The 26,632-nt window shown below is 34.8% G+C and overlaps 3 protein-coding genes and 1 non-coding gene across 7 annotated transcripts; 1 reads left to right on the top strand and 3 right to left on the bottom strand.

Annotated features, from left to right (window-relative positions):
• Positions 1-450: 450 nt before the first annotated feature.
• LOC136344859 (endocuticle structural glycoprotein SgAbd-4-like) lies at positions 451-938 on the bottom strand. The gene has a single exon (XM_066292732.1). The coding sequence runs from the start codon at positions 912-914 to the stop codon at positions 528-530; it is 387 nt and encodes a 128-aa protein (XP_066148829.1). The 5' UTR covers positions 915-938; the 3' UTR covers positions 451-527.
• Positions 939-3,210: 2,272 nt separating this feature from the next.
• LOC136346961 (endocuticle structural glycoprotein ABD-4-like) lies at positions 3,211-3,880 on the top strand. The gene is made up of 2 exons (XM_066296552.1): positions 3,211-3,469; positions 3,523-3,880. The coding sequence occupies exons 1-2, from the start codon at positions 3,269-3,271 to the stop codon at positions 3,727-3,729; spliced, it is 408 nt and encodes a 135-aa protein (XP_066152649.1). The 5' UTR covers positions 3,211-3,268; the 3' UTR covers positions 3,730-3,880.
• Positions 3,881-6,953: 3,073 nt separating this feature from the next.
• LOC136350121 (inter-alpha-trypsin inhibitor heavy chain H4-like) lies at positions 6,954-26,527 on the bottom strand. 4 transcript variants are annotated; one of them, XM_066301640.1, is made up of 14 exons: positions 26,218-26,527; positions 25,723-26,163; positions 25,404-25,667; positions 24,483-24,588; positions 23,264-23,520; positions 23,033-23,206; positions 20,971-21,455; positions 20,685-20,803; positions 20,525-20,587; positions 19,407-19,469; positions 11,792-11,863; positions 7,367-7,504; positions 7,136-7,304; positions 6,954-7,078 (listed from the first exon to the last, which is right to left on the bottom strand). In XM_066301640.1, the coding sequence occupies exons 1-14, from the start codon at positions 26,353-26,355 to the stop codon at positions 7,033-7,035; spliced, it is 2,535 nt and encodes an 844-aa protein (XP_066157737.1). In that variant the 5' UTR covers positions 26,356-26,527; the 3' UTR covers positions 6,954-7,032. The 4 variants fall into 4 exon arrangements, with proteins under 4 accessions (XP_066157737.1, XP_066157742.1, XP_066157738.1 ...); XM_066301645.1 differs by lacking the exon at positions 11,792-11,863; XM_066301641.1 differs by lacking the exon at positions 19,407-19,469.
• On the bottom strand, positions 24,688-24,769 carry TRNAS-GCU (transfer RNA serine (anticodon GCU)). The gene has a single exon. It is a non-coding gene; the product is annotated as a tRNA-Ser (tRNA).
• Positions 26,528-26,632: the final 105 nt, after the last annotated feature.

The following is a 26,632-nucleotide window of genomic DNA, read 5'->3' as shown; positions in this document are numbered from 1 at the left end:
GTTAGTAGGGGTAGCTGGATAGGAATAAAAAATTTGAACATCGAAAATAATGCAGTAAATGCGTTTTTTAAATAAAATTATATGCATTTAAACATTTTTTTAAATATCAGATTTATAAAAGTTATAAACGTGTTGCAATACTTTTTACATACGCGGTATATAAATTAATTTAATTTTCTGCCTGAATTAACAATCCTCGATTACCTAAAATGGACTTAATATGAATATAATCTATACTTTTGAAGGACAAAATATTTCGCTCATTTTGCATAAACTTCATTTAAATTAAGTAGCAAAACTTTAATATTATTTCTCAATTCGGTTTTGATGAGTTATTAGTGACATCAATTGTCAGCATTCTGCGGGAAATCTGTGAAAATCTGAACAAAAAGGTTGTTCACAAGGATGTTCTTCGGCATCTATCTTCAAAAAATAAGAAATGTGATTTATTGTTTTTATTTCACCTTAATTATAACAATTTACAATATGATATGGCAAGTTCAAGATCACACAGTCAGTGCAAGCACTTATCTCTTCTCCTGATTTTCTGATTGGGGATGAGCAGCAATCCACTCCAAAGCCCTTGCAATGGGTGCGGGTATCTTAGGCGACACAGGGATGTCAGATCCTTGAGGCTGGTACCCGTTCTCGTCTGCTACATAAACGAGCTCATGTTTGCCACCTTCGGGATCGCTCCATGCCGCAGCTCCCTGCAACACCTCAACAGTTCCATTTTCTGCAGGTTTGAGAACTCCCTGCTGATCTTGCTTCGTCCCATCCGCAGTTTCGAAACCCCACTGGAAGGTACCATTAGGCTGGACATCCGAACTTTGGGATAAAATGGACACCGGCTCGTTGGGAGGAGCTGAGTATGCGAAAGCTGCAAGGGCGAGGAAAGAGAATTTGAACAACATCTCGATCGAGTCTGAAGTGTTTTGGAGATCCGTGTAGTATTTATAGTATTTTCCTTTGTGGTCCCCTACTCGAAATATTTTGGTAACAATTAAACGATCTTCTAAATCAAATTTGACATCCTTGAGTATTATGATCGCGCTTCTGCGTCTTGTATAACACATATCGCAATGATACCACAAAGCGCGCCCACAACACTTATATCGTGTTAAAGCGCATTTCACCGCAAGAATATGCGGCTTCGTGTCATTATTTTTGTTTGAAAAGAGAGTCAATCGTGTGTCCTGAATTTCGTGAAAGTTATGTAATTTCTATTTATCTTCTTCTTCTCCTCGTTGCTGTCGTTATTCGGGGACCCAACGCGCCCATTCAGCTTTTGCACGATCGATTGGTACATTAGCGATCGGTTGCGTCAATGAGCGCCTTTATTTGATGGGTAAATAATTGACTCGGGTTAACAATGTGAAGACGTAACGTGCGTTTATGTTGTCTTTAATGTAGCACGCGAAACATAACAGAAATAGGTCAGCAAACTCGGAATTTCAGATGAAGAATTGGAGGTGTTTGAATCAAATATCATACTCTAGAAAAGTTCCTGATTTATCTAGGATAAACACACATTTCATCCTCAGAAATTGGGCAAACGCACTTGAATCCAGAGACTCGTTTGTTTCAGAAGAGCTTTGTCTAATTTCAAAATGGTTACGGTTCAATGAAAAATGTAACGCCACTGTTTTCGGCAAAAATTTGGTTCCCTGGAAACTTGTTCGCCACCTGCAATTTCCAAGAAACCATGACTGCATTAAGCAGGACTTGAAAGGAGCTTAAAAACTATAGAAAAATTGTACATATAACGCAATTCGTTTAAACATATTTCAAAACTCCCCATTGACTTCAATGAAATTAAAACCTCTTTAGCGATTGCTAGCTTAGGGCTTCATTATTATTATTTATTTTTATATTGCTCCCGTTTATCTACTTTTCCCAAATGACTTCTGGTTCCCCATTGAAAAGTTCTTTCAAAGTGATGTTAGTAATTCCCAGGAACGAAAATATGGTGAGGCCATCTAAGATTAATGATTGTCATTAATGCCAGAAGCAAACTCACCATGGTCGACTGGGCGAAAAATTTGATATTATTCGACATTTTATTACTGATTCTGCTTAACCGTCACCGAATATGGAAATGCAACAAGGCTTTAGGCAATGTATTAGACATATTATTATTTAATGTGTTTTAGTTAGTATATTAGTTGACCTCAAATGGCATTTAAAGACTCATTTGCTAATATGAGTATGTTTGTATCTCAAGAAAAACTTAATAAAATAAAACTCTCTAAAATAAGCTCTATGCAATGTGTCCGTACCTAGAGCTCAACTATGAGGACCTTGGTACTCTTAAAAGGTACGAGGTCGGTTAAATTAGGGCAAAGTTGCGCAATTTGGCATTACGAAATTTCGACTTTTCTCAACCATCATCGGCTTTGTTTATCTTTATGGTTAAGGTTCAATCATTCAGTTTGGTGCAAATATAGAACATCCCGTTTTTGCGAAGAGTGTCTTGAAAATCTCCAGAAACGAGCACCTTGTATATGTTTGTAGTATTTTCTTAGATATTTCTCAATCTGGTAGCGAAGTTTTAATCAATTTAAATAAAAATATATAATTTTTGATAATTTTAATGTTGATTCCGCTCACATTAGCAATTTCTTTCTCTCTCCGGCACACGCCGTTTCTCTCTCTTTCTCTCTCTTTTTCTCTCTCTTTTTCTCTCTTTCTCTCTCTCTATTTTTCGTCATGTACAAGCGATTAGTGAGCAATTAACATTTATGCAATGTGTCCAAAAAGAAAAATTAACATTCCGCAACAAATGCCAAATAATAATACATTTGATAAATACACCCAAGTGCCCTTGGCCAGGAGAAATGCGTCGATGAAGATGCATTTGGTCTAAGACTGTATGAAGTAGGTGGTACCTACAATCAACAGCTTCATTGCTCAACATATACAGAGTGCGAAAAACAGACCACTAAAGGTTACTCGACATGATTAATGATAGAAATAAGTTTTGAGCAATGTATTTGGTGATTTATTCCATTTTTTTAGTTCTATTTTTGTAGGTGCTTAAACCCCACCTCCATGAACCCAATTCTCAGGCAACAGTTTTTCTGGGTCAATGATCATAGCTCACCCCGTAGAACGCATGATGTATTAACAAATCACACCAAGTAGGTACGTAGTACAAAGGTAGAGGGGAGTACCGTACAAATTACAAATAATAATAATCATATAAAAGCGCATCTGCTCTTGTAAGATAATCAGTACCGAGCAATTGCATTTATACGCCATCGAGAAAATGTTTGTTTCTTGTCGCAAATCCGCGGTCATACTAGCTTGTGTCGTGGTGGTGCTCGTACGGGGTGCTCCGCAACAACCCACCAAGGAACCCGTGCCCATCATCTCCCAGGAGAGCGACATCCAGCCAGATGGAACCTTTAAATGGTCGTTCGAAGCTGGAGACGGCACCAAAGCCGAACAAAACGGACAACCCAAACAGGTACTGTTTTCCTTGTAATATTTACCATACAGAGACAATAAGAGTTATTGCAGATTGAGAAGGAAACCCCAGTGGTGATGCAAGGGGCAGCTTCGTGGACCGACAACGAGGGAGGTCAGCACCAGCTGACCTACACAGCAGATGAGAACGGATATCAACCTCAAAGTCCAGATATTCCAGTGGCTCCTGAAATTCCCGCTGCCATCCAAAGGGCGTTGGAGTATAATGCCGCTCATCCCGAACAAGACAACGAACAGTAGATTTGCGATTTTTCAAATACTCTCGTATGTATGATATTATATAAAGGCTGTTTATTATTGTGAATGTGTTATGTTTAATATGTTTTTTACTGACTTTGTGTTTTGTTATAATGTGATTTAGCATATGGCGAATAAAGGCTTCTTTGATAAATTTTTGATCGTGTTTTTCGACCTACGAAAGTGCTCAACTTGATTTAGTGAGATTTTAGTCTAACATTCTTTTATTTTGCGGTCAATAAATATTTCAAGGGAGATCTTAAACATTCTCAAACTCGAACACTGAATGCTATCAAATGGTTTAGGTGACTTTGTGATCAGACGGCTCTATATTGGACTTATTAGAAGGTAAAGTGGCTAAACAACTTAATTATCAAGTAATTGAAGTTCTCGGATTATTAATTTACTGAATTATCAGGGAAATTAATAGCAAAAACAACATTAAAACACTCATAATCCATTCAAAAAGATCCATTACAACTTTGGAGCAATTTAATAAAAAGCGCGTTCCGGTAGATGGCGCCCTTCATCTTGTTGCAAAATCTGCAGTGAAACTCGATACACGGCCAGTGTAAGACTCTGGAAAGAAATTACATATGCCATTGTCAAGAAATATTATTGTGATTTCTATATGAATTAGTAAAGAGTAATTTAGAAAAGTCTCCTAAGGCCACAATCGTTGTCATATAGATAGCCAACTTATACTATATAAAAGAAAGCAACATATTTTAACTACGGCTACCAATTAAATTTATATATTTTCACTCCATTCGCAAATATTGCAAGGAATAATAGACAGGAATATTGAACCTATTTGTGAGGTACTTTAGATTAGTTAAAGTTCAAATTGACTTTACTGCAGTTGTGTTTGACACGTCGTTCATTCACCAGGCGAAACACTCCAATTCTTCAGACTTCATTTCTCCAAGATCTTCAAATTTCATATGAGGTTTAATAGTCAGAACGTTTAGAAATAAAAAGGACATAACCTTTTGTGTGAGAAATAAACTCTATTTAAAAACAGTGTTTTATTATTAATTTTAAATTAATATATTACTATTAAATTTATCTATCACTTATGCAAATATGATTTTCAAGTTCTAATTTCGAAAACTCTGCGAAATATACGGATTAATTTTCTTTCCTACGTCTTTGCTGTGACTTCAAAATCTCAGAAAATTTTAAAAAATTAGACTTGATGAAGAGCATCAGAATACTTTCGTTTCTTACTTGTGGCGTCAGCTACAAATCATGGAACGCATTAGCATCTAAGCATATGCAGATTTGTTTTGTAGTTGAGTACTTAATTTCGCTATTCAAACCTAGATAGCGCAACGAAAAAAATTACAAATCTTCGCAAATGAAAGTCCTACTTACCGTAGTCACGTATATGGGGTGTTCAATTAACAATTCCTCTAACTTCTATGAGTTTATTTCCGATTTACTTAAATAAATTATAATTATATATATTTCGAGTAGGCATTTGGATACCTACTTCAGTACTAAATATTATCCAAATTGTAGCAATTTGACTTTTTTCGCCAAAAATGTTCCTGATGTATATAGCCTTTGATATTTTTCGAACCCAAAAATCAAAATTGTCCGATCCGAGTGTCGAGCGTAGTATATCAATGCTGTACCACACGACTACTACGGAGCCAAATCTCTTTGAAATTGGAATAACTCAATTTTCACTTTTTTTCCGAAAATCGTCATGTCTAAGCGACAAGTTTTTTAATTACCAAATTTTCATAAAAATTGTATGAATTTCCATCCGAGAAATTTCAGTTACATTCTGTATTTAAAATTTTGAATAGTGCAAAAAAATGTATTTATGTATGATTGTGATCAGTTTTGGTACTATAACTTTGCATAGAATTGTTATATAATATAAAAAATATAAAGTCTCTGTTTTTTAGTAATAAGTCTTTATATGTGAAAATTTTGAGCCTAAAAATGGCGAGTGCGGCGATTACTGCGCTCTCTGTTATTTGATAGTTCTACTGTTAGTTACCTTGAATTAGCAAATATAATGGATTCTAATCTGCTTTGGCGAATGTTAGAACTGGTCTCAACAGATCGCCCTTATTACTAAACTGATGAATATCAAAACTGCCCCTCTTAATTTTTTTTATAAACTGCTCTTCAGTTGAAACGTTTCAAATTTTCCCATCTCGCCTATTTTAAAAGGAAAGATTTAACTATAGAGTCAATTTCTTTTACAGATTTGTATAAAAGCTTAGTGATTGAGAAATTAATGGCGTAAATAAAAATTTTGTGTAAAAAAAATAATTAAAAATTTAGTTACTCCAATTTGTACGAGATTGGATTCCGCAAAACTCATAGGACATAGTTTTGATATACCATGATCAAAAGTCGAATCGAACAACTTTCATTTTTGAGTCCGAAAAATATCAAAGGCACATCAGGAAAATTATTTACCTAAAAAGTCGAAGTTGTCCAATTCATGTTTTGTCTGCGTCATATCAAAGCTGTATCGTATTGTTACTACGGAACCAAATCTCGTTTAAATCAAAGCACTTTACTTATTTTTTTTTAGATAAAATTGTGGCGTGGCCATTAATTTTACGTAGAACAAATTTTGAAATTTAGTAGATAGATTATGAAAATTTTTTCCAGTAAAATTTTCTTTAAGAAATTTAGCGTAGATAAAGATTTTATACTAAAGGAAATAAGTGAAAATTGAATGCTCCGATTTCAATAATAATTGGTTCCGCAGTAGCTGTACGATGCAACACTGATATGCCATGATTAAATTCAAATCAGACACTATGATTTTTTAGTTCAAAAATTTTTATGAAGTGTAGCCTTTGATATTTTTCGAACTAAAGAATCGAAGTTGTTCGATTCGAATTTTGACCGTAGCATATCAAAGCTTTATCCTATAGCTACTACGGAACCAAATTTCGTAGAAATCGTATAATTCAATTTTCACTTTTTTTTTACCCAAAATTATCATGTACACCACTAGTTTTTCAATAAACAAAGTTATGAAGTTATATTATTTCTGTGTTTCCAAACAGCACTTAGAGATTTGTCATAGATTCATAGTTTATGGAGCACTTATCTCGAATGAACCTCAACAGGTAATTCCTTGCCCGAAAGGTGGCGCTTTAGATCGATATTTAAGTTAAAATTTTAAAGGCCTTTAACACTTTTTATAACTTTTCAAACAAACTGGCACATTTCAAATAAAAACAAATATATAGTAAAATAATAATATAGTTTATAAAACATCTTTTATAAAAAATATTAACTATATCTTATAATATAATATACCCGTATTCATGGAACAGGCAAAGACACTGGACAGCAAACTCCGGCAATCGTGCTAGCAACAATTATTTATTTAGAACCTCAACTTTTATCCATATGTAACCAAACGTACCTTTGCTGCAATTCGCAGAAATATTTCTTATACGTAACCAGATCTGTTAACTTCGGATGAATCTGAGGACACTGATCCAGCAAAGTACAATTTCCTGAGGAGTTATCGATACTATTATGGCACTCAGGTTGAACGGTTATAGTTTCTCCCACTCCCAAGGAGTAAATCACTGTAAACGAATATATGAAATGTACAAACATGTTGCAAACAAAAATGATTTATAGAACCTACCGGATTCTAAAGTCAGAGTACCATTTGGAATCAGTATCTGTTGGAGCCATGGAATCGACGATGGAAGTGTTACTGATGTCGAAGTTGATTCAGTATCAGCAACATCAGTAGTAACAGACGTTGTGTAAACTATACCACCTGAAATTTGCACCTTAAGTATCTTGTGTATTACACGTATTTTCACTAAATAAGAATAATGTCAACACCCAAATTTTCAAAACAATTAATAGGTATTTGATTATTAACATCAGTGGTTTAGTGTTTAAAATATAAAGTTGATTAGTGTAGGTCAGTTACATCACCAGTTAAATTTGTTCAAGGTTAACACAGTGCAAAGTGAATTAAGATTCGGAAATACAAGAGGAGCTGTTCGAAATACAACGTCCGAAAAATAGATTTTTGCTACTGAAATTGAGATATTTCTATCGTCGCGTGCTAAAATTCTAGCGATATTAGTCCAATTTAATCAAAGACCTTCCATTTAATATAGTGAAAACTATGCCCGTTTGGATCCTACTTAAAAGTTGAACCAACGGCTCAAAAATTTCGTAAGGCATACAAATCATCTATCTTTTTCTCTAGTGAAGACTCTGTAGTAGAAAAACTACCATTTTCCCCTGATGGAGAAACCTCCCTAGGAAGATTAAACGAAATCACCCGGAGGACCGGAGCCAAAATCTAACACATATCAAATTTATCAAATGTGAATAAGAAGCGAACTTTTTCACATTTTACGATAAAAATCCAGCAAACACCGCGGGATTTCCACAAAATGCGTTAAAATGATTTTCCATAATTTAGATAGTGTTAGTGACCTACCAAATCCCTTAATATCGTGGCTATTATTAATTACGCTGTGTGTATATTAAATTTGGTCTGGTTCCTCAGGCAACACTATACCTTTCGTTCGTCTACCCTAAACGTACATTTAGTCCTTCCATGAGAACGAATAGAGTGAGTGACATTAATCTTTGAACAACACAAAGTATGTCTTTCAAAGACCTATATCTCGATAATTATTTGATATATTGGGTTATTTTCATTTTTAAATTAGGGAGACAATATCGAAGTCTAAATCCTCAAAATGTGAGCAAAATCAATTCTTTGGATTCGAATTTATTGAAAATTATGTGAAATTGGAGCAAAATGATACGTTACATTAATCTGTGAACACACTCACAAGGCTAGGGCTCACACGTAAGCCATTCAATTCTACGTGTCATAACTTGTTTCTGCTGATACAACTAGAAAGATTTAGTCGGGAATCATTGAAATTTTTATCGAAGTTCAGAAAGGTTTTAATACAAGTTCAGTGATGTCGCGTAAAGGCCAACATACCTCCCTTGCCGTACGTAAACTTGTAATTTCTAAATACAATAAAGGTTTATCGGGTGGTCAAATATCAAAATTATTAAATGTTAGACGAACAACCGTTTATGCAATCATACGTCGCTTCAAAATGGAAAATCGCATCGAATCAATCCCTCAGAAAGGTCAACCGAAAAAATTGACTGAAGTCGATAAACGTTGGATGAAGAGGGAAATAGAAAAAAATCCGAAAATAAATGCACCCAAATTAACTACAGAGTTATCACAAAGAAAAGGAGTGACAATTTCAACCGCAATTATTCGTAGAGCGATAAAAGAGATGGGGTACTTTTCGGGTACTGCTCGAAGGAAACCCTACATTAGTGCAGTGAATAAGGAAAAGCGGCTAAACTTTGCAAAAAAACATCAGTTTGAGTCGGAAACTTTCTGGCGTGATGTGATTTTTACTGATGAATCGAAATTTAACCTGTTTAGAAGTGATGGGAAAGTAAAAGTATGGCGCAAACCCAATACAGCCCTAGACAGTAAAAACTTGACTGCATCAGTAAAACATGGTGGTGGTAACATTAAGGTTTGGGGATGTTTTGCCGCAACTGCGGTAGGAGCATTGCACTTTATTACAGGGAATATGGATGCTGCAATGTACATTGATATTTTGAAAAGAATCTACGACCCAGTGCAGAAAAATTGGGGATCCCGGACAGATTTCGATTCTACCAGGATAATGACCCCAAGCATAAAGCCTACCACCGTACGCGAGAATGGCTCTTATACAACTGTCCAAAAGTTATCAAGACACCGCCCCAGTCCCCAAACCTTAATCCCATTGAGCTCTTGTGGGATTATTTGGACAAAAAAGTTCGTGAGAGGCCGGTTTCAAATTTGAAAGAACTACAAGAGCATCTAAAAAAGGAATGGGAAAAAATATCGCTTAGTTACTTAGAACAATTGGTTTCATCTATGCCACGAAGATTAAGAGCAGTTATAGACGCCAAAGGTGGTCACACCAAATATTAAATTAAAAATTATTAAGTAACCAAAAGGATATTTGCCATAATTTCGGAAGTGTTCAGAGATTAATGTAACATGTTATGTTTGTATGTTTTGAGTTTTTGCTAAACAAGACTGTTTTTAAGTTATTTATTCCTGGTTTTTGTGTTATATTTATGTTGATAAGGTTCCTAGTTTTAATTAAAAAATAATATATCTATAATAAATATTTTTTTTCTCTTCTTTCTCGGTGTATTTCTGTTACAAACGTGAGTGTTCAAAGATTAATGTCACTCACTGTATATGGCGTAGTGCTCATTAAAGGGAACGTGCACTGTTGCCGTGCGAAGGAAGTGAGGAGTTAAGAGAACCAATCACACTTCACTATGTTTTTGCCCTTAGTGGGTACAAGCAAAAGGAAATGAAACGTTGGATAAGTGCGAGGGAGACAGATAACCGTTTCCCTCTCCATTGTCAACGATCGGCTAGCATCGTTTATTCACAGTAGTACGCCTTACTCTGAGCAGGGGTGTAGTTCTACATTATTTGGCAGAACGCAAGTTGCGTGAATACACGCAAATTTTAATGCGTTCTTCAAGAACAAATTCCATGATAAATTTTAATGTAGCCTTACAAATACTACAACAAAAATGGTATTTTTAGAACGCATCAATTGAAAAACAAGACCTTTTTTAACCCGAGAACGGATCAAGGCATATTGCGTGCCAGTCAACGACTGTATCCTGTCTCCCTCACACTTATCAATCAGCTAATTGCCTCTTGCTTGCACTCACTAATACTCCATGTGCATAGCCGCGAGAAAAGTACTGCATACATCCCCATAATTGATTTTTTTCTGAAATCAATCATAAAATCATAGGGGTCCGAGGAACTGTTAAATGTGCATGTTGACATTTGGTTTAGCCGTTTTCGCGGTATTTGCATTGAAAAATCGGAATGACATCGTTTTTCCAAATGGCAGTTTCATGAATGAAAAAAATGGACCGAACGTCGCTAGGAACTATTACTTATTCGACTGCTACATTTTCTTCATTTTATCCGCAGATTACAAAAATTGAAAATTAAAAATGGAATCAGGGAGAACTGGCATGTGGGGATGTTTGCGCTGATACTGCGCTTGCAGTTGAGCAACATCATTGTTGTTATTTTTTTTAATACTTTTCTTCTTCTGTATAACCCATATTCGGAATAGAATGAGGGAATATTTACAGCCGAATAAATAATCAGTTTCAATGTCGATCGGTCCATTTGTTATTAATCGCAATTAATTTTGGAAAAACGATATAATCCAGATTTCTAAATATCAAATATCGCTAAAATGGCTACAACAAATGTCAACATGTTATGTACATTCTTTAAATCAGAAAATAAAGTGTATTCAATTAAAAAAATTTATACATGGTGCTTCATTGTACGTTTACCGATTGCGCATCCTTTTTCAACTTTGCAATATTCATTTGAAGTTACGAAAATATTACGTTTATAAACTCTACACCTTTTGTAATTTAACGTTTCTTTTTCTTATCATAAAAGCGGTTGGCTCTGTCTAAATATACGGACCAAACCTGTACGTTCGATAATTGCGCATGCGTAAGTAATATTTCCAGATTGAGTCAACGAAATTACAAAGTAACTTAATGAATTCCATTTATAATTTACTCTCAAACTGAATGCGTTATGTAATATAGCTATGAAACTATATGCACATTTTAAAAATATTTAGAGACCTACAGGGCCGTTCAGAAAAGTGCGGCTTTCAAAAGTAACATTTTTACAATGGTACATCTTGTATTTGAGTACCCGATTGTATTGCAATCATAATTCTAAACCTTTTTTATATACTGTTGAATATACCCATCTTTCATGGTTTAGGAGATATCGACACTTTTCTCGATAAATTGTGATTTTAGCACTTGAACTGACTCATAGCATCTTTAACTTTTACGGCACGAGGTTTTTTTAGTGATAACTTTTTGCTAAAATGTCCTTGAACTTAACTGATCTTATAACTTTTAAGATTTACACGGTCAAATTTCTTTAATTAAAATTCACCCTTAATTGTTCAAAATTACGTTAAAAAATTACTTTCTAGTTCTTCTTCGACATAAGAATCTTCAACATCCTGGTTGAGGGAACTTTGATGAACTGAACCTCTCCCTGCAAACATAAACACATACACGAAACAGAATTTAATTGAAAAATTAATAAACGATGTTTTTCAAAGTTATTTAAAACTGAAACGAAGGTTAAAATCTCATGATTGTGTACTCCAACACTACAGGGTGGCCCACCAAAACTTTCTGCTTCAGCGAGGGTGACTTACGCTCTAAAATTGTTAAATGGAAAGGAGTATCATGTGATACATCATTTTAAAGGACATTCAATTACCTTTTTAATGATATCTTATTGTTTAATTTTGGAGCATCAATTCTTGAGAAATTGAGATTTAAAAGCGATTTTATTGATTTCATTTACCAATTATTTCAATTTATTAATGTTCAACATTTCAATTCAAACCACTGACCCCCCTACAGTAGCAGAGACATTGTTTAACCTGCTCTGTGACATTGTTGAACATTTCTGGAATCAAAAGATTACATTGGTGTGCAATAAATTGCCGCAAGTCTTCAAGTGATCAGGGTTGTGTCGCATAAATTTTTGACTTCAAATGGCCCCATAATCAAAAAGTCCAACGCAGATAAATCTGGGAAATGTGCAAGTAATTCAGTAGCTCGTCTTCTTCCCAACTATCTTTGAGGAAATCTTTCGTTTAAAAACTACCTTACAGGAGCCTCGTAATGCAGAAGAAACCCATCTTGTTGAAGAACGATGTTTTACGGCACGGTGACGATTATCTATGTTAATGCTGGGTCAATGGCATTTTCTAATAAATTCAAATGGATTTCTTCGTTCATATTTCGAGGTCAAAAGAATGGAGACATGACTTCCAAAAATTTCTAGCCAAATGTTTAGTTTTTTTGGATGATCTGTGCGAACTCTACGAAAATCTTGGAATGTTGGACGACCATGAATGGCAGTCAACTTCTTCATTTAATAAAAAGGAACACTCATCAGAAAAACAAATGTTATAAATATATTTTTAACTGCTAATAATTCGTTGACTAATATTCTCACGAAACTCCAAACATTATCGTTATCATCTTCTTTTAGCTCCTGGACTAACTTAATTTTCTAAGGGGAAAATTCTTATGGCTTTAAGACCCTTTGGATGCCGCTCGCCGAATAGCTGATATACAGTATTGGCTGTAATTATTGCAACTTTTAAAATGAATTTATATTTTTATTTAAATCGAAGGGGCAAATGGGCCCCCTGTACATACAGTGACTCCCTAAAATATTTGAACACTTACACTTACAATCTCCTTTTGTGTATAATAATAATACAAATAAACAATTAGGAAACGGGACTTTGGTATACGTTTGGTATTAGGTTTGACTTACTAATAATGCAAAAATATATTTAATATTAACTGAAAATATAAAAAAATCAAAAAAAGTATAAAGAACAACACATTATGGGTATTAGAAACATTTTCAAACACTGAAGTTTCGAACACGTTAATAAACAATAAACAAACGAGGAAGAAATATTAATATTTTGTATGCTCTCCATGATTGTCTATAACGGCTCGAAACCGTTTAAGCATAGACAAAACAATTTTTTTAATTAAATTTAGGTCAATTTTCGGTAACTCCTCCATTAAAACTTTTTTTAGCAAATTTTTATTTGTTATTGATCCAACTGTTGCCATAGATTCTCAACTGGATTAAAATCCAGAGAATGAACTGAGGTTTTTAGAACTTTTGGACAGTTGTAGAGCATCCGTTCTTTAACAATCATTGCGTTGTGTTTGGAATCATCATCTTGTTAATACTTAAAACTCCCTTGAATTTCCATATCAGTGGCACTTTTTAACAAATTATTTTTTGAGACGTTTAAATAAACAATTTTGTCCATTGTTCCATAAATGAACACTAATTCCTCAACTCCTTTGGCCGAAATGCAGTCCCAGACCATTACTGACCGGCCGCCGCATTTCACAGTAAAAAGTGAATTGCTTGTTTTCAGTTCTTCGTTGGGTCTCATCTATATCATTTGTTGGCCATCGAACCTAAATATGTTGAATTGTGACTCATCAGCTAAAATTACGTCTTTCCAATAGTTTTCCGGTTTTAAAATCACATCCGAAGCAAATTATTTTCTAAATGTTCTTATTTTTGGTATTAAATCATGTTTTTTTTTTCTGAATACCCGACCATTGAAACCATTTGCTCTCATACGTCTTCATATAGTTTCTGGAGATACTTTTTGCCAATTTCATTTTCCAGAGTTGCTTTGAGTTTAAATGCACTAATTCTGTGATTTTCCTCAATAGTCTTCATGATGTATCGCTCTTCTCGAGCGTTCATTAGTTTTGGCCAGTTTGTTTGATGGAAAGGATTCCGTCTTCGACTTTGTACTGACGAATAATGTCTGCAACTGTGCTTTTGCTCAAATGAACTTTTTCGCCAATTGTTCTGTAGGATAACCTCTCCTCAAAGTTGAAAATAACCAACTGCCGTAAATCAAAGGTGATATTTGCCTTATTTTCGCCTCTACCCATTTTTGCCCCTCAAAAATACATACGAGAATTAGCGGCAATCTTAATAAGTACCATGGAACACTGTTAAAATATTAAATCCAACACAAGACACGTTCTTATGGGCAAAACTACGATCTAGTAAAAATGTCCGAATATTTTTGAGATCCCAAAAACGACCTGTTTGTTAAAATATTTCAGTTTTTCTATATTTTGATACTGAATTATAAATATATTTTTGCGTTGTAAGTAAGCAGAAACTGATACCAAACATATACCGAAGTTTCGTTACGTAATTATTAATTTTTATTATTCCTTTACACAAAAGAAGATTGTAAGTGAAGTACCCAAATATTTTAGAGAGTCACTGTACATACTCTATTGACCTACCTTTACTTATCAGAGAAAAAGAATGTATTATCTCTTCTTATACTCACTAATATAAACAATTTGTATTTCTGTGCTGCCAAAATTGTTGCAACTATTTATTTTTTTCGTGTTTTTTTTATAAAAACTTTTGCTTCTCAGTACTTGTATTCAATTCGATTATCATTCAATAAATTTCCGTCATGGCTCGAAGTAAAACACACAGTGGTGACGTGTTAAAACCAGAGCGATTAATTTTTATAAAAATGGTCTAAGGCAAATCGAAATAACCAGAAATCAACGATTTCATAACTGGGCAGTGTGGAGAATCATCAAACAATTTGTTCGTACTGGTAGTACAATACCATTAAAAAATACTGGTAGATCGAGAAAGTCCTCCAGTCAATTGGACCGAAAGATTTTAAATATTGCGAAAAGAAGTCCTTTCCTACCTTCAACGAAAATCCTTGGTAAAATCGACCAAGCAGGAACACCTAGTCTTTCAAGTCGAACGATAAGGCGAAGACAGTGAAAATAGTTATAGACCTGCCAAAAAGCCTTTGCTTAAATCACATTCATTGGGCACCAAATGTCTGTAAAAAGGGTCGTTTTTAGTGACGAGTCTAAGTTCAATTTATTTACAAGTGATGGTACGATTCACATGAGACGACCTAAAGAGATTAAATCCCAAATACGCTTGTCCTGCTATGAAACATGACGGAGGATGTTCAATGGTGTGGGGGTGCTTTTCGTCATTCGGTATGGGTCCTCTACATAGAATTGGAAAAAAGACGGACAAGTTTATATGCGGAGACAGTTTGAGGAACGTTTTAGAACACCATACATGATGAGGTCATGCCGCTTAAATGAACTTTTCAACACGTTAACGATACAAAGCATCTTTCCAAGTTGGTCAAAGAGAGGGGTTAGAACTGCAAAAAATACCCATTCCATAATCCTGATCTCAATCCAATTGAGAACTTATAGGAAATCACGGACTGGAAAATTCCGAATCGAAAACGTAAAAACGCCACGGAATTCATCGAATTACTATCAAAAGCTTGGTCAGAAATGGGTCCAGCTATAACTGAGAAATTAATTAATTCTATGTCGAATAAAATAGCATATGCAGTGAGGACTAAAGGATATTACATTAAATATTAAAAATGTGTTTTATTTTTCATTGTTATAGTTGATTATTATTGCAAAACAATTTAGTTCCAATAATTTTGGCCAACATTTGTTTATACCAGTGATTATAAGAAGAGATAATACATTAGTTTTCTCTGATAAGTAAAAGTAGTTCAATGAGAGATATATATATACAGGGTTGCTCATTAGTGCGTCAAAGTGCGATATCTCAGTAAATATAAGTCTTGGAAGGAAATTTGTCTTAGTAAAGTTTTTGGGGAATAAAAAGCACGTATTTTTAAATTATTTTCAAATGTACAGGGTCTGTCATAAAAGTTCATAAGGGTTCCATTTAAAAAAACATAATTTGGTACTACCACACTTTTATGACAGACCCTGTACATTTGAAAATAATTTAAAAATACGTGCTTTTTATTACCCAAAAACTTTACTAAGACAAATTTCCTTCCAAGACTTATATTTACTGAGACATCGCACTTTGACGCACTAATAAGCAACCCTGTATACAGGGTGTCCCGAAATTAAAGCACCATATTTAAACAACGTAAATTAGGTCAAAAAATAACACCAAAACTTTAAATAAAACAATGTCGGAAAATGCTTCCTTAATGAGGTATGCCTCTTTAAAGACGTAACTCTGATGATGGTAATTTTGAAATATTTCCAAAACGGTGCAAGATAACTTTATGAAATTTGGTACGATTTTATACCTTATAAGCCTCAATTGACTGATGTGGCTGAATGGAAATTATTTCGTCAGAGGCGTGCTGCACGGGTAGTGTCGGGGTTAAAAAATGCTAGATTTTTTTTATGTGCCCCATTTTTTAGTTGCTGATGCAAAATTATGAAACCATATACGCTTCCAGAAAAAAAAGACACTCTTGGTTCACGATGCTAGGACGCTTCGTTTTCGAATAAAATGAATTTAAACATTACAATGCATGACAAATACAAATGATGCTTAAAGCGATATTTTATTAAACACATCAAAACGATTAAACAATAATAAAAAACGAACAAGAAATTTAAATGACGCACTTTCAAAGTAAGTTTTCAAATAAGTTTCCGTTTTGTTGGATACACAGTCTAGATCGTTTTTTTATGCTCTGGGAGGCACGGGAAATTTGAAACGTATTTTCTTTTATTTGATTAGCAGCTAAGTTGATTCTATCCAACAGTTCTTCCCTCGTGTTTATTTCTGTGGCATAGATTATGCTACACATAAAGCCCCAAAAAAAATAATCCAGGGGATTAAGGTCAGGTGATCGAGGGGGCCAGGTTATTGGACTACCTCTTCCTATCCACCTGCCTGGAAACTTTTCATCAAGCCAATTTTTCACGTTATTTCCAAAGTGAGCTGGTGCCCCATCTTGTTGATAATACATTTGCAATCGGGTATGCAATGGTATATCTTCTAATAGGCCTGCCAGCTCATTTTGAAGAAAATGTAAATAGTGTTGTGCTGTTAACCGGTTTGGAAATACAACTGGTCCTATTAATCTATTTCCTATGATACCTGCCCAAATGTTGACAGAAAACCTATGCTGAAAATGTGTTCTCCTTACGACTTTTGGATTTTCATACTCCCAATAATGTGTGTTATGGATGTTAAATGCTTTGTCTCTCGTAAAACTAGCCTCATCAGACCACAAGATATTATGTAAAACATTTTGGTGATTCAAAACCCACTGGCAAAAATTCATCCTAACTGTAAAATCTTCCTCTCGTAAGTCTTGAACCCTTTTATAGTGAAAGGGATGCAATCCCTGCATCCGAGTCATTCTTCCTATCTAAAAATTAATATTCGAAATAACTGTTTATCTGTTGTTATTTTAACGACTGTATTTACGATCGATTTTGGTATGTTTGTAATGTTTTCAAGCGTTCTTAGAGAAATTTGAGGATTTTCTTCTATTCGATTAAGCACATCCTCGAAATCGTAATCTACTGTAGGTCTTCCTTGGCCTCGAGAACGTTGAAAAGAACCACATTCGATTAAATTTCTATGTACTCGACTAAAAACAGATCGAAAAGGTATTCTTCTTCTCGGGTACCTCCTTCTGTACTCTTCTACGGCGGCTCGCGAATTACCATTACAGAACCCATAAATAAAATGAATATCGGCAAGCTCCCTACTTGAAAATTTCTCCATTTTTCACTAACAGCTTAATAATGACACAAAGAAACTCCCCAACAGAATAAATATAAACATCAAATTGACAGTCAACATTGTTTAATATTTCGTAGCCTACTATTAAGTTTTCACAGAAAGTAAATCATTTGTATTTGTCATGCATTGTAATGTTTAAATTCATTTTATTCGAAAACGAAGCGTCCTAGCATCGTGAACCAAGAGTGTCTTTTTTTTCTGGAAGCGTATATGGTTTCATAATTTTGCATCAGCAACTAAAAAATGGGGCACATAAAAAAAATCTAGCATTTTTTAACCCCGACACTACCCGTGCAGCACGCCTCTGACGAAATAATTTCCATTCAGCCACATCAGTCAATTGAGGCTTATAAGGTATAAAATCGTACCAAATTTCATAAAGTTATCTTGCACCGTTTTGGAAATATTTCAAAATTACCATCATCAGAGTTACGTCTTTAAAGAGGCATACCTCATTAAGGAAGCATTTTCCGACATTGTTTTATTTAAAGTTTTGGTGTTATTTTTTGACCTAATTTACGTTGTTTAAATATGGTGCTTTAATTTCGGGACACCCTGTATATAGGGAGGCGCATTTGTCTCTTCAATTTAAATAAAAATATAAATCAATTTTAAAAGTTGCAGTAATTATGGCCAATATTGTATCTGATAATCTTGTAGTGCTTAGAGTAAGTTCCATCATGATACAACTCAAAATAGGTAACTTTAACTGCTTTTACTACTACTACTACTGCTTTCTTATTGGATTTTGAACGACTTTTTTTTTCCACAGATCCAATTTATCGAAATTTTGTAATTAGACTGCGTGAGGAAGTGTGGGACACATGTTGATCAGGATACTATTCCTTAAACAAATGGACAACCTCTCTGGTACAATGATTGTTTGGAAAGAAGAGCGAAATAATTTGAACTCTTCCTTTAACAATGCAAACCGTCTTATAACAAAACGATAGTATTTAACGAAGTAAATAAAGCACTGGACTAGTTAAAATTCTTATTGTTTAGAAAGAAATAACGGTTCGATTCGCATTTTTGAACTTATTTATAAAAACATTTTGTATCGGTTTTGTTACACTCTTAAGACAAAACCACTTTTAAACTTTAATTTTTTAAGAATTATTGTTCCAAAATTAAAAATAAGGTTGCACTAAAAAGGCAAATGAATGCTCTACAAAATGATGTATAACATGATACCTCTTTTTACTTCAGATTTTTAAGATGAAAACCACCACCGTTTAGAGGTTAAACCTGAAAAAATTATAATGTTATACCAAAGAAATAGAACCTCCTTGAAATTACAGTTAACGGGTCAGAATGTTTGCGTGTTTCCATTCACATACCATAAGAAACTTTGGTGGAATGTTTTCGGTGGGCCACCCTGTATAACATTATCAACGCAAAAAACACTTACTAGGACCTCCGCGCGAAAAATACTGAGCATACCCGTACAGGTTGGATGGAACTAGCGCATAATCTACACCATTTAAAATCACAAAATTACCATCACAAAAAAAAGTGAATAGAGGGCGTTTCCTAAGTACATTACATAACTTCGGGAGCGTATTCTACAGCTAAAATAAAGTTAATTTTGTTATATAAACCATATCCCGAAAATGCTTCGTTGCGGAAATACAGGGTGTGAACATTTCTTTAAGAAATTACAACTTTTTAAATATTTCCGAAACTACTTGAGACATTTTAATGACATTTTGCAAGGATTGAGAGTTAGCAACGGTGCGTATTTTACGCTAAAAACAGTGGCTGTTGTGGAACCAGTGGCGTGCGGGCAGGATCATTGCTGGATATTTCAAAGGAAAAACGTGGTACGCCACTGTTCTTTTCCAATATTTTGTTCCTTTTTTAATTATGTGTTCGATTTGGAAGAACAAAGGTCTCTTGACTTTTTTTCGTAGGATGCACCGTTTTCGAGTAAATAAATAAAACACATTGTTGCTAAATTTTTTCATTCTTTTTTATTATTCTTAAGAGAAGAAATATTTATATGAATTTATTAATTTTTTTGTTGTGTACTTGTCTGTTTTATTAAAATTTCATTGAAATGTCTCAAGCAGTTTCGGAAATATTTAAAAAATTGTAATTTTTTAAAGAAATTTTCAGACCCTGTATTTCCGCAACGAAGAATTTTTGGAATACAGTTTATATAACAAAATTACCTTTATTTTAGCTGTAGAATACGCTCCCGAAGTTACGTACCGTACTTAGGAAACACCCTGTATATACTATAGTGCAGCCAAGAATACAAGCATGAAGATATGCACATGAGAGAATTTCATTAAACGACAAGGTGGAAAGAATGTTTTTCAAAATTACTTGAGATTCAGGTAAAGGTTAAAATCTTGAACTCATTTGCCACCATATTATAATATTATCGACCTTAAAAATCCTTACTAGTATATCCAAAATGAATACTCTCAGGCATCAGGTATTTCTTGGCTGACAAAAGCACAGGGCCAATATCATTGAAAGTTACAAAATTACCATTACCAAAAAAAAAAGGTAAATACTTACTATAACTGTTTCTATTTTTCCCTAAATAACCCTGCGAAATGGGGGGCGCTACAGGACTAAATCCTACATAAAAAACAAAAACCGAATTTGCAACCGTATTGGAAACCACATCGGAACAAATATAACACGTTCCTAAAAAAATAAATCCAAGAAATATTACCGACATCCGTATTCTCGGGTAACTTAGAAGCATCCTCAGTATTTACGGCCGATGTTGCATTCGGTTTAACCACCACCAGCGAACTCACATCGGTAACGAAAGAGTACTTCAGGGCCAATCTGTAAAAACAAAACAAAAATTATTCTTCCCAAAATAAAAAAAAACTTTCACAATGTGGCAACGTTATTACACATCAACAGGTGAAGTCAAACTACTTTAAGTTATGATAATTTTAAAACAAAAGAACGATATATTGTTGCCATTTTCCCTGTTTCTTGAAACTCACTTCAAAGCTTCCTGGGTCGGCCCTGTTTTATCTTCGGCCACTTCGCGCTGCTCTAAAAGCTGCTTAATTGTCAAATATGCCCATAGTCTTTCGAGACTACCGGCGGCTTGGTAAATCTTCGGGGTGAGTTCAATGGGACCCTTGACACCCCAAGCTTCAACTGTAGGACTATACTTAATGTCAGACCAAACTACATCATCCGATCTTCCGGTGACATAAAGCTCCCCGCCATGGAAGAGGATGGGGAAATGACGTTTTGTGACGTTGTACATTTTATCGGTGTACTTGAAGGTGACATTAGAGAGCAACGGTGAAGAGATTTGCTTGTAGAAGTTCTGCAGCTGCAGATAGGAGTCTGCTGCTTCGTATATGTGTCGGGCAAATCCCTGGTTTTTAAGAGAAATTTTTTGGAGGAATTGCCTGTCAGCTCCATCTCCGAAGGATAAAGAAAAGATAGGGACCTTGTGGCTGTTCAACTCGGTAATCTGTGAATATCAAGCTTAAAGCACGCATCACACCTTCAAAATAATTCTAACTATTTACATTTCAATTTTACAGAGTGGTAGTCAAATATATTTCGTGAATCTAAGCAATGATTAAGAACCGTGCTTTAAACAAAAAAGTTCCTTATAACCGGGTGATAAATACAACCATTTTCCCGGAAAACCAAAAAAAACATCTTTTGAGAATTGGCAACGTCGCATGGTGCTTATTTCATTTTAATACCTCCCTAAGTGGCCGCATAAACTAAATATGGTGCATTTACACGGGTTTTTTGAGTCCGATAAGTTTTATGGTTAAAATATAACTATTATGTGATTCATATTTTATTATTTTGGAAAATCGCTCACCTTTAAATTATTATAGTCTTCTCTAATTAGCATAATATGTTATGTTACACATTTTACTCCACTCACATCACAATCAAAAATACAAACTTGTTATTTTTTTACTCCACTAAATGTTCGAAATGTCCACAATTTTAGTCCAAGCATGTACAACAGCGTTTTAACCAATTTTTCTATACACTATCAAAAATTCCTGGCCTATTCTTAATATGATCAGCGAAAATAAGTTGTCGTAGCTGATCTTCATTCCTTATTTCAGCAGCATAGACCAAAATTTTCATGAAACTCCAAAAAAAAAACCCAAAGGATTAAGATCCGGAGATCTGGCAGGCCAATGATTAGAAACATTTCTTCCTATCCATCTCTCTTCAAAATTGTAATTTAAGTGCTCGACAACTAGACGTAAAGAAAACATTTTCACGTGGAAACTGTTAATAATTCGATATAGATTCATGCAGGGCTTACCCAAATTAACTTTGAGGGTAAGGTGTTACACGTAATGACAGAGCAGGCATTCGAATGAAAAACGAGGTTACACTGAAATATTAAAAATGTGGAACAACATACAGTCCATGATAAATGTGAAAACTAAGGGCGATTTTATCTTGTCCCTTCTCACTGGGCCCTAATAGACACCACTTCTCCATAGCGCTAGGTGTCTTTGTACAGGATAATATGTGAAATAACAAATAAGAAAAGGCGCAATGTAGATGACTACACAGTAAGGCGACGCCAAAGGCTACATAACTCAGATACTGGCGCAGTAAATAAACTGAACTAACCCATTTACAGCGCATCCAATGCTTTATCATTTCACTCGCAAAGTTAACTTGTACTATCCTTTGAAGGGTGCAGTTTCCTGGATTCAGTGCGGCGTTGCCGCTTAAGGTTACTTTTACTATTTGAGCCGTATTATCGGTTTCAATTCATTTTTAAATCGCTTTTAGTAATGTTAATGCTAAATAATTTTAATTTTTTTTGTTACACGTCATTAAACAATCAGCATGTGTCAAGTAGATTTTTTTAACATTTTATTCAAATGTTAAGTTTATCATATCTTTTCGGTTATCAATTTTAACATTTTTTTTTTAACTATCAGGTTTTTGAACCCTGTTGTAAGGGATTTTATGTTTAAAATGATGTTTTTAATCATTGGTTAAATTTACGAAACTTATTTTACTAACACCCTGTAACTGTTGCATTGTAGTTGTTACCTTGTTAGTGATTTTCTCAGCATCAATTTCCCCAACGGTCGGTTCCCCATCGGTGAGGAAAATAAGAATCGGCTGATGTGCCTTAGAATCCGCCGTGGAAGCCGCAATTTTTAGGCCCACCTCCAATGCCGACTCGATATCAGTGCCTCCATTGGCGTGGAACTTCTGTACGATCTTCAAAAACCCAACAACATTATTGTCGAAACAGACAACCCAAACCAAACCACATACCTGCTTGGCACTCTCGATATTTTCAGTAGAGGCCGGGAAGGACGAAGGAAGGACTTGCTCTTTAGTTTTAGATGCTTCAGTCACAGATTTCTGATAATACAAAAAGGGATCGTCCCCCTCATTGTAAGATATGGCTTTTTCCGAGATATTCCAGACGTACACGCGAGAATTGAAATCCACAATGCTGAAAACATCTTCTGGGTTGAGTTCCGCGAGAATGCTGTCCATGGCTTCTTTCAGTTGGGTGATTCTTATGCCTGCGTTGGCAAAGAAGAGACTTAATATACAGAGTGTTTCTGAATAGATGGTAAAGAATTTAATGGGTTAATCCTGAGCGAAATTTAAGACAAAAGGTTCATATAAAGAGATATCCAAAAATGCTTTGGCTTCGATCTACAGGATGCTAAAAAATATTTTTGTGTTTTTACAAACACTGCCAAAAAAACCATTGTTTTTGAACACCCTGACCTGAATACCCTTGACTATTATCGTGAATATTACTCAAACCGATAATGTAAGCGACATTTTGCAAGAGACTGAACAGTGAGAAAACTCAATGCGGATTTCAGAAATTTGTCTAAAAATTTCACAATATTAACAACAAAAATAATATAATAAATAAAAGCGCAATGCCAATCAATTCACATCACCTCGTATATAAAATCAAAGTTCGAAAATTTCTGTTTATAGGAAACATTTGGTGTATGATATATACAAACTTTCAGCAAGTTTCGATAAAAAAAAATAAATAACTTAAAAATACGAAAAAAAAGTATTTTTTAACGCCCTGTAGATCGAAACCGAAGTATTTTTGAGCATGTCTTTATATGAACGTTTCTACTAAATTTAGCTCAGGGTTCACCCATTAATTTTTTTACCATTTATTCAAAAACACCATATACATGATGCAGGTGAAAGGGGACAAAATACAACCAAAGAACAAATCTGTGACTGATGTGAATTGGTTGGGTTAAAAAGTAGGAAAGGATTTTGAGGGTCTAGTGAACAGAATTACTGGGTTAGAGTTAAAATAATACACAGATAACTACAAATCTTGAAAATTTCTACAGTGCCAGTTTTCACTATTTTTTAGATTTACGATTCTAACGTTTTTTTTTCTTTTTGTTAATGAAGCGAAACATTTCAGACCGCTTCACAAAACGTGCCTCTAGTCACAATTCTTGTTTTATTTATTATTAAAAATTTAACGTAAACTTACCGTACATACTGCCGCTGGTATCCAAAACGAAAATGACTTGTTTCTTTAAAGCTGGAAGATCTGAGGGAGCGAAGAAGTGAACGAAATAACCGCTTTCTACCAGAACCTTTTAAAACAAATTTACCTTCAATTAATTAAAAATTATTTATTATGTTTAATTTTTTAGTAACTATTAATTAATTTCATGTTTTAGAAAAAAAAGATACGACGAGGATGGGATTCGAACCCACGCGGGCAGAGCCCATTGGATTAGCAGTCCAACGCCTTAACCACTCGGCCACCTCGTCCTTGATCCGAATTCGGTTGAACTTGAAGACCTACTGCAACATTTATCGACATGTATACACAACGTTGTCAAACTTACTTAAAATGTATTGAAACCTCTGATTTAAAAAAAAAACTTGTTAATTTAATAAAAGTATCTTATTTGCGGGAAGAATTAAAATATAAAACGCTATGAGGCAATATATATGCTAATATTCCGTATTCATATTCTTATTAACTTCCAGAAGAATTCACTAATAATTTTCACTAAAACTGCTGTTAAAGAACATCTATATTAATATTATTATTACCAAACTTTAGTAGGTGCGCTTACTTGGAAGACCGAAACCAAGTCAAAATCAAGTGAGCTTTACATGATGACGTATCAACCATTTGTCAAGAGGATTTCTATTAAAGAAACTCTTCAAGTAGTCAAGGAAGTGGGTTTACACAAAAATGCAATGAAAAATTAGAACCAATTAAAAAAACTCAATAATATAACTTAGTTTCACCTAGGAATTACAATACAAACAATTTGGCAACATTGCCACATGCCCGTATACCGCACATAAGACACAATTGTAATGCCGCTTCAACACTATATCTTTCCACGATTTTTGATGAGAAATTCAATATAACTACAATGAACCCTCTCACCTCTCCTCCTTGAGGGTCCCTCTCCACATCATACTGCACTACAAATTGCCCACTGACCCCATCCTTCTCCTTCCCTCCTAGGCTGGACGCAAGCACTTTTTGCTTTGCAATATCAGGATTGAAAGTTACAATAGAGGATGTTTCGTTGATGGTTTTAATTTCAGCCTCAGGGTCCAGCTTAGGGTCATTTTTCAAAACCTCGTTTCCAGATCGCAAAGCTGGAGTTCGCACGAATTTGAGAGGGCGAGACTCAATGATGTTAACCTATAATGCAAATCGTTTTTAATAAGCAAAACATTAATTTGCAGAGTTAATTTACTTTGACCGAAAGATCCTTAACCGGTTGTCCAGGATGAATATTTAAAACAATCTCATATATTTCAATTCTACGCTCGAGAAGCTCTTCGTACGTAAGGTAAAACGTAGCTTTGCTTGTAGGTTCTATATTTACAGACACAGTGAATCTGTTGGAATCTCGAGCGCTAGCTGCAACGTGTCCTGCAGATTTGCCCTGTGCAACAGCCGTATCGTAAGTCTGCTTAGCCTGCTCTTTTTCCTGTACGTAAGCCTCGTAGTTCGTCCCATCGATGTTCATCACAAATCCGGAAATGAAGGCTTTGTCGGGAGTGACCACTGAGAAGGTGGTCTCCTGGGCCTTGCTATTCAAATTTCTGACTTTGCTGGTAATCAGAGTTTTGGCGAAACGATTGGAAACGTTGGTTTCCACAGTCATTTGATAGATTTTGGGCACTAATGAATTCTGATTCGATCTCCGTGATTACGTACCCCAAAACTGCAAAAGGTTCATACTCACCGATGTTGGATCCTCACTTTTCTCATTTTGCTCCAAAGGGCTCTCGGAGGAGATGACGAAGGATTTACTGAAGGCCACTTTGAAGTTACACGCCACTATCAAAAAAGTCCCGATTAGAAGCAGAAACCACGTCTTCATGTCTGCAGCTAAATCCGAAAATATTGACGAAGTCTGGAGGTCGCGACGGCCAGTACACAGACGAATTGCCGGCGAAGTAATGGTCCCAACTAGTACAGTTCTAGCTTATATAATAACGAGGCAAAATGATTTTATGATGGCGTGTTCTTTGGCCTTTGCAGATAACCGGATTCTCGTTAACTGAACCATTTTATCTTGATAGATTCTGATGCTTTTCATTAAAATAGTGGAAACAAGCTTTTCATCAAGCATTCTAATAAACGGCTTTCCTTCTATG

The sequence above is a fragment of the Euwallacea fornicatus genome, chromosome 2 (genome assembly GCF_040115645.1).
Source record: "Euwallacea fornicatus isolate EFF26 chromosome 2, ASM4011564v1, whole genome shotgun sequence".
NCBI classification, from domain to species: Eukaryota; Metazoa; Arthropoda; class Insecta; order Coleoptera; family Curculionidae; genus Euwallacea; species Euwallacea fornicatus.
The sequence above is the reverse complement of the archived record's forward strand: the minus strand, read 5'-3'. Positions and strand labels throughout refer to the sequence as shown.

Excerpts from the sequence above, each read along its gene's own strand:
- LOC136344859 (XM_066292732.1), bottom strand. The coding sequence starts at position 914 with ATGTTGTTCAAATTCTCTTTCCTCGCCCTTGCAGCTTTCGCATACTCA.
- LOC136346961 (XM_066296552.1), top strand. The coding sequence starts at position 3,269 with ATGTTTGTTTCTTGTCGCAAATCCGCGGTCATACTAGCTTGTGTCGTG. Across the intron at positions 3,470-3,522 it reads AAAACGGACAACCCAAACAG|ATTGAGAAGGAAACCCCAGT; the intron begins GTACTGTTTTCC and ends GAGTTATTGCAG.
- LOC136350121 (XM_066301640.1), bottom strand. The coding sequence starts at position 26,355 with ATGAAGACGTGGTTTCTGCTTCTAATCGGGACTTTTTTGATAGTGGCG. Across the intron at positions 23,521-24,482 it reads TACCAGCGGCAGTATGTACG|GCATAAGAATCACCCAACTG; the intron begins GTAAGTTTACGT and ends TTGCCAACGCAG. Across the intron at positions 7,079-7,135 it reads TTCTGCGAATTGCAGCAAAG|CACGATTGCCGGAGTTTGCT; the intron begins GTACGTTTGGTT and ends AATTGTTGCTAG.